The following is a 12867-nucleotide window of genomic DNA, read 5'->3' as shown; positions in this document are numbered from 1 at the left end:
TTTGACTAATTTGTGTTTATCTATAATTTTTCTAATTCTCTCGGCTGTTTTTAAAATCTGTAGGTTATATTTGATGACGCTAAAAATTCTGCAGTTCTTGGACTGTGTGTTGCTAAGAATGGATTTGTTGGAGTACCATCTCTTTTACTTGTCTTTAACTCATTCTGCACGCGCGACGCATTAATGCGTCAACCAATTGTTATCTGAATACCGCGTGCCGCTTCTAGGCGGTGTTGATATCTACATCTGGAAACCGCACGCCGCGTACATGCGTCTTTACAGTAATTGCTCTGAATTCCACATGACGCATTCAGTCGTCACATTTCATTGGTCTTAAATAAAATCATTTAATTCTTTCTAGTAAATAGGGCCAATCAAACGTTTTTGTTGCGTAACATTTTTAAAACATAAATAAAACCGGGTGTTGTGAAAAAATTAATGCTTTTGTGAAGAAAGCTGTAAAAGCGAGCGTCGTTCGAGTTACAACTTGTGATTTCTCGAAGCCTGGAAATTACGGATGATTCTTTATATGATCGAAACATAACGAAATAAACAAATAAATACATAGATACCAACAAATATTTATTGAGGTATGACAGTTGAAATAATGCAACACAAAAGTATATACTTTTTCGTTCTTCGCTATGGACCAAATAATGCCATCTGCGGGATCAAACAATTTTACGGCTTAATGAGTTTATTCTCATTAGTATCGTTCTTACGTTTTATTACAATAAAATTATCATTAAACATTGTGCCAGAATTTCATTTAAATATGTCAAACTTTAACAGAGATAAATATAAAAACCCAGCTATGGAGCTAGAAAAGGCGTTGAGTATATTCTTTATAAGTACGGTTCTAAACATTTGAGTGCGAAAAAAAATGAATTGTAAATGATCGTGTATTGTTATTATTTATTCTCTTGAGGAGGAATATTATAATTTGGTAAGTCACACCTGACCGAGCTATTGATATCGAAAGCTGTTGTCATTACAAGCTGGCCAGTCAAACTCCGTGACCTGAGAAATAACCTCTGACGTTAAAACTATTCTTTCCTAATTGAGGCGACTCTCTGACTGAACGCGTCCATGGATTACATATTACTAAACCCGAGGATGGTTGACTGATTCTTTTACTTCCTCCATTCTTGAAGAACATACCATATGTACAAACAGATAGACATATATCAGCACCTTTACATGTAAACAACTAAATATTATCGTTATCTTCAAATGCATGGTTAATATGTGGAAACAAACCCCATTGCGACCTTCTAATTATGTGCAATAAATTCACGCATCGAATTATAATGGATTGACCGGGTCAATGTCTTATTGCCGTATTTACTCCAATGCAAGTGGTAACAGATTTAATTTGTTGTTGGATTTAACAATTTATGTTAAATAATAACTAGCGTAAATACCTACTTGACATTTTATGGCAGTATAAAACAGACATTGCAACCAAAATTTTACAAGATGATCATTATACATTTATATAGATATGCCCTAGAAGGAACTTTTGCTATGCTTTAACTTGTAAAGAATACACTTCAGTAATTACCGCACAAAAATAACGTGTACGTATCATACCGAAATGCAAAACAAAAATTTTATAGAATTATTTTACATTTTCATATTGTGTGAACATTGTCACATCTTTACGTCGTCAAACCGCACACAACGCTGCCCGAACATGACTGGTAGAATTGTGGATTATATCATTGAAAAGAAAAGAACTAAAATATTTTCTTTTACATGTAAGATTAAACTATCTTTAACCCATGCACACCATACCTTTCATTTTTACTTATGCGATATAACAATGCTCATGCGTGTATGAAAAAGTAAACACATCTTCGTTGGTATTTGTTAATTCATTTATTTATTTATTTATTCATCTATTTATTTTGTTGTTAAACTTCGAGACTTTCTCTTGATCTATAGAATAAAGTGTAAATAATAACTCAATTATTTCGACAGCTTGTTTGTGATACTTTAGAAACTCTACAAAAGTACATGTTTTCTGAAAATTAGTCCAAAATAATCTCATTTTCAGTACAATAGTCTGTCTGAAATAGTTAAAATACTCACTTAGTTTCATTTTATTACATCTTCATACTAAACACATGCGCTATTTGTTTATGAGAAATAACTTTTGATGCATTTGGATTGCCTGGATGCGTATAAATGAATACAATCAGTGTTAGAAAATAACAATAATATGTATTTAAAAATATTTTTCAGAATTGTTCATATTTGCTGTTTAAATATGTGCAAGATAAAATTTAGCATTTTATGAATGTTGTTTAGCCAAAACAAAATCTTATGAGAGAATACTGTCATTTGTTTGGTGTCTTTAATTCAACAGTCTGTTGAAATGACTGTACTATAGAGCTGCATGAAATTCACTTTGTTGCTTAGCTACTTCATTTTTCTTACAAAGAGTGCAAATTCCATACCTTTTAGCACATACATGATGTCATGTGGCACTAATTAACAACAATATCCCAAGCAAAAAACATGAAATAGATAACATATATTGATAGTGTTTCTAGTGCTTGTTTTTACAAACATCTTAGAAGAGTAATTTGGTGTTGCCTTTCTATTTTGCAAATTCTAGATTTTCATTGAGAAAGTTTAAGTTTTTCTAGAATGATTATGTCTTCAGTAGAATGAAAATGTCATCCCAAAATTATTTCTAAAGAATTAAGATTTTTTTCTTTAAATTCCTTACCAAATTCAGAAGAGACGTCATTATATAATTTGTCTTCCAAGATAGCGAGTAAGTAGTGTAGCATAAAATGGTACCTTTTATTCTCATTTATTTGTTGAATTTGATGGACCTTTGGTACTAGTCTTTATCTCAGAATTGTAGAGCGTTGTAATTATTCGAAAATCAGTTTATTATATTTCATTCTGTCAGATTTCGAAGGTTCACTATGTTTTTTTATATAATAAGCCGGATCATCTAGTATTGTTACAACCATTCATCTATAACGTTTTTCATCTCCATTGTTATAGAGTTACCTCCTTTATCAGCCTCTTTTACTATCATGGTTTCATCATAAATTGAATTCTTAGAGAATTTCTCTCAAGTTTTGATAAATAAGATTTTGGTAATTACCCTTTTTCAGTGATGCAAGACAGACAAAATCATTGTTCAGTTTTATGACAAAATATTGAATGGATTATTTGTCGACTCCCATTTGGTTGCGATTATTGTTAAATTTGTGTGCAAACTTGCATACAATGTATGTTGTTTTTCCACCTATGTCTGGTGTCTTGTGAACTATAATTACTAATAACAGTCGCATATGTTGGTACAATGTCACATGTGCTTTTTCATCAGTCCTGGTGCTAGACTGCCCTGCTAACAGTACTGCGGTTTTCATTTAGCAGTGGCTGGTGCACTTCCTTTAATTATCGAAAGTATGAACTAGCATTTATCATATCATGTTGTTTCTGATTTAATTGATCAATTAGAAACTAATCAAATGAATCACTAAAATGAACATATGGCAGACCGTTTTAGACCATGTTTCGCAATTTCATTAATTTTTCAAATCTTCAAAGATTGATATATTTTTTTTCATAACTTGTGTATTCTTAATTGCTAAATATTTCAATAATTTCAAATAATAAACATATGGCAGTTTTTTTTCTAATCGTATGAAGCCCCGGTATTTAATTTACCTATCGGGAAATGCCAACCGAGGTTTTTGTTGGAGGAACGATACTCGATCATGCTTCTCGTTTTGGTATCATTTGATTAGATGACCACAAAAATAAACGTTATTGAAACGGTAAACAGGAAGCTTTTCAAACACTTGTCACTTCTGTTTGCAACGAGATTGCACGGGTATTTATCACAACTTTCATTGTATTTGTGCGAAAGAAGCACGTGTTTCAGCTTCTGTGCGGCAAGCATTTCGCCGTATTTAGCGGGAAAATAGATTTGCATATTTTGGGCAGGGGGCATATTGCTCTATATATTCGTTGCAAAAACATTTTCTATATATGGGCAGAAGAAGCCCTTTGCACGGTGTCTGTGTGCCCGTATTGTTGGTAAAGAATCATTTTGCAGATACGCACTTAGTCACTTTTAAAAACGACAGAAGAACTTTGCTTTGTATATGCCACAAAAGTTAAATACCCCCTATATGTGTGACAGAAACAGAAACATTAATCCTTTCGTATCAAGGCAGAATTACGTTGCACACTATATATGAGGCTATGCACATTGCATAGTACATATGTGAAAAAAGACCTTTGCCCTGAAAATGTGTGTCAAAAGCACTTTGCCTACTATATGTGTGTCAAAAGCACTTTGCCAGTTATTTGGCTGACGGAAGTACTTTGCAACGTATTTGAGTTACAGAATCTACATGCCCCATGAGATTGTGTGGCAAAAGCATTTTTCCATGTATAAGTGTGATAGAAGCTCTTAGTCACGCACAAGTCAGGCAGAAGCACTTTATAAAGTATATGTAGAGGAGCAATTTACCCCGTACCACTATTGCAGAAACATTTTACCCCATAAATGTATATCTAAAACACTTTTGCATGTATATTTATGTCAGAGCACTTTACACTGTTAATGAGTGCAGAGCCCTGTTCCATATTTGTACGACCGAAACACATCGTTGTTGATGTGAAACAAAAATTTATTTCATGTAGATGTGCATCAAATACACTATTTAGTTTTCGTTAAGTACCATCACATTGTCGATCATGTGCAGCAGAAAATTTTCCCTGCGTATCTGCTGCAGAAGCAATTTGCTGCATATGTGCTGCAAAACCTATTTGTCGAGGATTGGTCGAAAAAAAAAACAGTTTCCAATATTTGTGCAGCAATTTGCCTGTATTTGTGAGTCAAAAGAGCAAAATAGTATATGTGCGGCAGACGCATTATTTCCTGCACATGTGCTACAGCAGCACCTTGCCGGGTAAATGTGCGGCATAAACACTTCTGCACGCTTATGGAACAATTAAAGTACTTTGCCAGGTATACTTCTGTCAGAAACAGTAAAAGTATATGAGCTGCGAACGGGTAAATGTATACATATAGGAGGTATAAGCACATGTACACATAAACATATATGTATGCATAAAAACGCATTTTTATACCCGGAGATACTTTTTTGGTAAATTAAATAAATATTGATTCACAGTTTGCACGGATTCGTTCTTTATAGTACCAGAAATCCTTTATCAAGTTTTTTAAACATTTCTTTTCGTTTGAAAAATTAAAACTGACATTTTAAGACACTGATATTGATAATAAAAGTATACGTTTGTTAAAACTACTCCAAATAGACTTTAAACCTAACGGAATATATTGCCCTTTTTTCTAAACAATTGCATCAGGCATCAACTGCCAAGTTATTGACCATAGTTCGTAGAAAAACCATAATATTTCGCTTAAGATTTCTATGCTTTGCACCATATCTGATGTTTTCTGTCTCTTGTGAATCAAAGTGCAATCCTATTTTTTCCATTTCAGCAATTACATATTCTGGAGATCGATTATTGACGTGCGAATAACCTCCCTGCCCAGGTATAGCCCAACTTAAAATTACTCCTTCACGGGCATGCCGCTTGATATTATCTATCATTATAGCTTCAAATTCTTCTGGTATATGTTCAGCAACTTCGAGACACAGAATCCAGTCATAAACAGGAAGTCCATACTGTGGTATGGATAGATCAAGAAAACGAACAGAGCCATTACTTGTGTCTTCACAAAACGGTGCTCCGTCGTACGCGTCATACTCTTTTACCAATCCTGTCGTCAGTATTGCCATTTTGTATGCCCCAGGACCGTCTCCAAAACTTCCTACAGTTTTTCCTTGCGAAAAAAAGGTAAGAGAGATTACCATAGATAACTATTTTGTCTTATTTAAAGCATTTGGTGAGCAAAACATATATTTATATCATTTTGTTGCTTTAAAATCTAACGAGTATCATAAATGTACAAAGGAAGTCGTGATAAGCAGAGATAAGTATAAATTTTTCGCTATAATTATCTATATTTAAGTCATCAAATAATACCATTTATTTGTATGAGCACTATTCCTTTAAGCATTTAAAAGGCTGCGTCGATATTAAATGGTGCTGATAGATTATTACTCTTACTTAATTTAAACAACTATGCCGTTCTTGCCACAAATTTTGGAACAAATAATTCTGAAACATTTAGTGCAGTTTTTAAGTTTTTACTAAATCATGCATTAATCTTCTTTCTGGCAGAAATTTGAATGACAATGAGATAATCGGAGGCGTCAATGCCATTTGTAATATAAGGGAAAGCAGTATATAAGTACTTTTGGATTTAGGCAATGCGTCTAACAATGTTCGAATAAGACGTAACCGTTTTATTAAGTATGCTACAATGATTTTCCTTAAACATTTTATGGTTTCATGCTTTTAAAATGAACGTTTATTTATTTATTTTTTTCAAAATGTGTGTAGCTCTTAAATGCTTGTTTCAGGTCAGGTAAAGCGTTTACAACAAAACAAATACCGAAGCTAAAAGTAGTTCTTTACATACAGTTTGACTTTTATGCAGAGGCTTGATGTATATTCACAAGATTCTTCTTCAGAACCACTTTAATATCAGTAATATTCTTATCATTTAATAAAATTATTATGTCCCTGTCGAATCAAATGGAATTTTGATTTAAATGTTTAGGTCGTGTGATTCTTACCCATTGTACTTTAAATTTAAATAACGATGGCATCTTGTTGTCACATAAGACATTTACCATAAAAGATAATATGTTTTATCAAAGCAGAGACTGGGCTTTCTGATGCAATGACATGAATTGGGCAATATGCCTTTTACAACGGAAATAGAGAGGCCTGGACATTGTAAAATGCAAACCTCAATGTCGTAATAAATACTTGCACCCGTGATGGTTCAAGTAAGAAAAATGATTAAAATGGTTTCCTGACCGCGCCTTAAGATCAAATTTTGGATACATGAGTGTTGGAATGACGTTTAAAAAGGTGTTGCAAAGACCTGTTTTGCGATGTTACTATGTCTGCTCTGATTCAACTGCATGCCTTGCTTTAATCATAGAAATACTATATTTAATGATACGCAAGATATTTTTGTAAAATAAACAAACACAGCTTCAATATGATGTTCAAACAACACTCACCAAATGCATTTTAAGTGTTAAAGATTTAATGCCGAAATAAATTAATTTCGAAGGCATGAATGATAAATTTGTGCACAAGCTCAGCTCACATCTTTCATCTTATGGTAGAACATGTACATATCCGAAAGCTAGGGAAAATCACAGCATTTAAGCGCTTACCTTTAAAAAAGTGTGCCAAAGTTGTAGCAAGACTTCTATCAAATCCTAAATGTTTTGTCTTTGTGGCTATCGGGCACCAGCCCCCTTCTTCGGTTGTCTGATATGCAGATGTGTGTGTATCTTTTAAATACTTAAAATATGGGAAAATGCAATAAGTCATAAATCTTGACTATTGATTATCACATTTATTTTTAAATTCTAATCATGCTTGGTATAGAAAATGAATAATGTATCAGATGTAATATTTCTTCAAATACGCTACTTCGTTTTCTGAAAAGTCTAATTAAACTAGTGAGTACGTCAAAATTTAGACAGTTTCAGGAAAAAATTTAGTGTGGATTTTGCATTGTAAGATAAAAGTTATGTTATATGTATTCATTAGTATTATGTACTGACATTAGTGGAAAATCCGAATCATGTTCTTAAATAATGTGTAGCCTGTTCAAGAATTTTGATTGTTATTCTATTGTCATGAAATGCTTTTTTGCTTGAAAACTTATGTTCGCGAAAAACACAAAATTATATAAGTTGATACAAACTATAATTGTGTGTATCGTCTTACGTTGCATTTCATTTGGCCGTTGACTTTTTGCTTTTGATTTAACAGTTTAGAAATGCCATTTCGCTGTTGAACTAGAATATCTCTCTCAGTAGTAAAGCAGCTGTGTAAGCATTGCTGAGAGGAAGTACCTTTCGGGTTCTGCGGCAAAAGAAACCAAATGTTTTACATGGTACAAATATTATGTAAAGAGCCAAAACAAAATATATATTTATAAAATCTACCTTTGCTATCGTAAGAGGTTTATTTCGGTAATATTAACACTCAAGTCAACAATGTTCAACTATCAAAATATTTGTTATCACTAAACGAGTCATCTAGTATTAACTTTGTTTCGATACAGAAATGTAATATGTGTTCGGGAATATGACTTGCTTAAAGTCTAAATTAATTTGATAGCTCCTCATCTGGTACTCAGTATGGATTAAATAATCTAACAAAATTTAGCAATCGCAAAGATATGTCCTGCGTTTCAATCAATCCTATTTTTCACTGAACTCATATTGTTGCATTTATTTCCTGCATGTTGCTGAGCCGACATTGTGTCTCTCAATATTTCGTATCTAACTTTCTAATGGCTGTATATTTTTAGAACAGAGAAGTATTCTTTGAAACTACTTTTACGTGTTGGAAAAATTAAACAGGTTCTTATTAAAACGCCTTCATATCTTTTTAAATCTAATATTAATTATATAGAGAGATGTACAAACCTCAAAATAATTCATTGCAAAATTTCATTATTAATTACTGACATTGTTCGGGTACTGTAAAGATACTAAATATTTTATTTTATTTGACTCCACTCTTTGATTATTGTTCAAGTTATTCTTTTCAGCGTTCACAAATGCATTGTAGACAAAATATACCGGTAATTGTCTCAACATTTCTGTAGCTAAGTATCCATGATTATTCCTTTAAGGAATGTAAAAAACTGAACATGGCGTCCATTGTTCAAAACTGCTCACTACTGTTTGTTGCTTCTAACGTGCTGCTCACTGACTATTATTATTTCACTCCGTAGGTCATTCCATTGATAGAATATGCGACGTAACAATTTGAATCCAAGCTTAATCATTTAGTTTGAAATAGCATATATTATTTTGAATTTAAATCATTTGCTACTTTAATTAATTTGTATAGTTGTATGTTTATTCAATTTAAGAAGTTTATACATTTGCTTGTTATCGAAGTACCACGTACCAACACCTTTTACAAGGCATACATTGCTATTTTCTCTCAAATTTTGCATAGGCAGAACTCAATAATCGATTATAGTTACGGTCTCTTTATTCCAAACTGACAAAATTTTGCGATAAATCAAAATCCAATGTTTAAAATTGCAGTTTTATGTTTTCATTCATCTCAATTTCAGGGAAAACTTTTCAAAAATATCAACAGCTTTAAAGGAACGACATGTTCCTTTCGAGAGGACTGCATTCAGATATTTGGAAACTGCTAGACTTATAATTGCAGACCAAATAAATGCTAATGTAACGAGTGTGAATTTTTACGTACACACACTTAAGAATGTTAAATGCAGTGTAGGGAAATAAGAAATGATCAGACTACAAAATAACATTTAAGTGCCGTGTGGCGGTTGTAAAATGTCTCCTCGTAATGGCATTCAGTGTTGTTGTATTTTCTAGTCCTTTTGGATCATGGAGTCTATTCAATATATGTATAATGGAATTCTGCTTACGCCAGTGCTAGGGGGCGTAAAGGTGTTGCACATTTCATGAACAGATTCATCAAACACAGACCATTATTCTGTCTGCTTGCTTTCTATTCTTCTAAAGGATCTTTCTGCAGACTTAGTTATCACAGCAGCAATCCTTAAGCGTCATGTGGTGGCTTTAAACTGGTCTCCCTGTACTTGGTTTCAGTGTTGTTATATTATCTGGTCCTTTGGAATCGTGGAGTTCATTCAACAGATGTGCTATAGGGTTCCGATTCAGCCGGAGCTAGACAAGTTTGTATGTCTAAGATTCTTCAGTCTCGTTCTTCAATCTAATTTCAGTTTATTGGTAGAATTTAGATTCAATCAGTTAGTTTATAAATGTACGAAAAATTAAAACAAAGAACGTTTTGTATCTGTATCTATATGCACATTCAAATGCCTTTGAATTTCTTTTAAACAACACAAAATATACATATATTACAAGTCATTATAAAGAAAATAATGTCATCTTTTTATAATAATAAAACATCTACCTCTTTCATTATTCATAAAGGCTGACTTACGAATTTTGACGTGCCTGAATATAGGAATTACCTTGTACAACAATGAACAATAAGAGTTGTCATATAATCCAAATGCCTTTATGAACATAACGAAACAAATTAAAACACAAACTGTTTTTAACATGGCTGCTTTCATATCAATTATACTATCCGTATAAAGGCAATTGTAAAAGAATGTTCCGTTTTTAAGTTCTGAAAACCAATTTGCCTAAATAGTAAGCTTTCAATATGTCAACCTCGTTAGAAATCATTTACAGTTTGCTAACATAATGATATCGGCTTTCAGGTGTTCATTTACTGGCGTTTTAAATGTGAAAACACACTTTATTTCACTCAGTTAAGCTCAACAGTGTACTGTCTTACACAGCATATTCGATACATGTATATCAAACACTTGAATTTTTTGTTGTTAAGTATTTTGGTAGTGTATAGCCTGTATCACCCAGAAACCACCACTATACCAACAGATAAAAACAAAAATCATCTGACAAAAATACATTTCCGGGTAAAAATCAGTTGTCACGCTTATAAAGAAGCTTTTGATTGGTTGCAAATGTGCAGAGAAACTTTAACCTTCGATGAGATATAAGGTGATTGGATAAGATAATAATGAATACAAACATAAGATTGTATGTTCTAACTTTCCATACCTCTCTTTACGTTGGATATCTAAAGTAAGTTGCTGTGTTGGTGAATGTATCATAAAGATATAACAATAGATGTACGTGGTGAAAATAGCTACACCGTTAGGAAAACATGCTCACACCGGACAACAGCCGAAAAGCCCTTTTCAACGGTACCATGCGCGGCTTCCTGGCCTCTATAGAGCTGTCCGAGTGCGAGCCAAGTCGCGAAAACAGTTGAAATATCTTGGGCGTTTCTGCGACCGTCCCAGCCTAGCCCAGAGCGTTGCAATGGCGGTACCGTCGGAGGGGTCATGTCCGACCCTGTGCATTGGCTCCCAGCACGGCGGGCTTGGTCGTCGAACGGCCCCTCCCAGACAGAAAGAATGAGAGCAGGATGACTAAATGGGTGGCCGCTGCCGCGCAGCTGAAATGTGCGAAAGCCAATTTTATTGGAGATATTTATCAGGCGCCGCGGACGATCGCCACACGATTTACGATCGCTGGGCACCGCCCTAACAGTTTTGTCGAGCGCTTTTCAACGGTACAGGATACAGTAGGCTCGGCATACAGACATTCGCTGCATAACTGTTTCCCCGCGTGCAGCGTTGCGAAAACAGGTGACATTATGGAAAGGTGACTGCCCTGGTGAATGCCGAGCTCGCATCTACGTGTTCCTGGTCACGGCAGTGTGGTTTTGGATGTGATTTTTCAGTAAGCAAATATAACCAGAGAAATCTCTCTTAAAAGATACATGACTCCGACTTTTCTCTTCATTTTATATCAGTTTTATAATAACACTTTAAAACAAGGTAGGTTTTGTTCTCTGCAATGGGTATATCTATGTTTTGTAGCTCTTTAAAAAATGAGTTTTATATGGAATATATAGGGAAAACTATTTACCTGTTTGTGACCATTAGGCATTCACCTATAATCAAAATAAGCATGTATAATCTTTCAACCGCAGCGAATCTTTCTGTTGAAATGCTTGAAACCCGGAAGAGCCTTGCAGTCTCCCCGTGGATTGCCTCAGGGAGGGTGTTTTCACGAGCTCCATCTACCTTCTGGATCAGACAAAGTGTACAATCTGTTGCCATTGCCCCCATCCCTGAAACTGAATAAATTGATAATTTAAAAACGCCTAATAATATACTATGATAATATTTATTGGCGTTGTCAATAATAATGATAATTATTATTATAATAATATAAATAATAACAATAATATTTATATCAGCCTTTTTTGTAACAAATAGTCATGACCGCATCCCTCCCCTTGAGGTCCTTTTACCCCTATTGCGAATATCAGTGCTGAAAGCATCACATGGTACGCCCACATGAGCTGCATATAGAGGTTCAAAGATCCTGGCAATTGGTGCCATTATATACTATTTAAGAAAGGAAAATTACACACTACCTAACCAATAGAGCCTTACCAAGAAGTGCGTTTAATTAAACAAACCTTGGAAAAATATATTTTGAAATGTAAAACCTTTTACAAAAATTTAGGAACTTTCACCTGCTGTTTTCGCATGATGAATAGTTATCAAAGAATTTAAGAAAAAACAAATGCCATGCAATCTCTGAAATCCTGTGTCTTAAGATTTTTTTAATGTGTCAAGTGATTTACTTTTACGTAGTTCTAACGGCAAAGTTTGGATCAACAGTACAGAAACTTCTATCATTGAATGCTTTGCACTTGTTTTGGAATAACATAACGGCATCTAGATTTTTCAAAGCTTGTCTGTTAGGAATATACTCTGTAAGCAATTCTGTAAAATACAGAGGTGCTCTGCCAATGTGACAGTTATACATGAAAGAAAGTATCTTGAACTCGATTCTTGCTTTCACCGGCAACCAATGTAAATGGTACGATGCATGTTTAGAACTGTCAATTTCCTCCTAATAAGGACAAGTTTTGCGCACATGTTTTGAATACGTTTCCTTTTTACGCAATAAACAGTTAGCTACACTATACAGTATGGCATTGCAATAATCATGATGTGAAATAACTTGAGACAAAACTAAAACTTCAGTGGCTGCTTTTGTTAAGTATTTTGGGATGTTCTTAATTCGTAGGTTATTCAACATGGCAGTACGACATTTGCGATTTACATGA

The 12867-nt window shown here is 33.8% G+C and overlaps 1 protein-coding gene across 2 annotated transcripts; it reads right to left on the bottom strand.

Moving 5' to 3' along the window:
- Positions 1 to 399: 399 nt before the first annotated feature.
- On the bottom strand, positions 400 to 11871 carry LOC123559818 (uncharacterized). 2 transcript variants are annotated; one of them, XM_045351937.2, is made up of 4 exons: positions 8595 to 10035; positions 7888 to 8025; positions 7326 to 7455; positions 400 to 5851 (listed from the first exon to the last, which is right to left on the bottom strand). In XM_045351937.2, the coding sequence occupies exons 1-4, from the start codon at positions 8607 to 8609 to the stop codon at positions 5367 to 5369; spliced, it is 768 nt and encodes a 255-aa protein (XP_045207872.1). In that variant the 5' UTR covers positions 8610 to 10035; the 3' UTR covers positions 400 to 5366. The 2 variants fall into 2 exon arrangements, with proteins under 2 accessions (XP_045207872.1, XP_045207871.1); XM_045351936.2 differs by lacking the exon at positions 8595 to 10035 and adding an exon at positions 10157 to 11871 and having other exon boundaries at positions 401 to 5851.
- Between the last annotated feature and the right edge of the window lie 996 nt (positions 11872 to 12867).

This window comes from Mercenaria mercenaria, chromosome 10, assembly GCF_021730395.1.
Source record: "Mercenaria mercenaria strain notata chromosome 10, MADL_Memer_1, whole genome shotgun sequence".
Taxonomy (NCBI): Eukaryota; Metazoa; Mollusca; class Bivalvia; order Venerida; family Veneridae; genus Mercenaria; species Mercenaria mercenaria.
The sequence above is the reverse complement of the archived record's forward strand: the minus strand, read 5'-3'. Positions and strand labels throughout refer to the sequence as shown.

Coding starts and splice junctions, on each gene's coding strand:
- LOC123559818 (XM_045351936.2), bottom strand. CDS start 10,261: ATGAAAGCAGCCATGTTAAAAACAGTTTGTGTTTTAATTTGTTTCGTT. Junction 8,026..10,156: donor ATTGTTCATTGTTGTACAAG/GTAATTCCTATA, acceptor CTTTTGCCGCAG/AACCCGAAAGGTACTTCCTC. Junction 5,852..7,325: donor TTTGGCACACTTTTTTAAAG/GTAAGCGCTTAA, acceptor TTTTTTCGCAAG/GAAAAACTGTAGGAAGTTTT.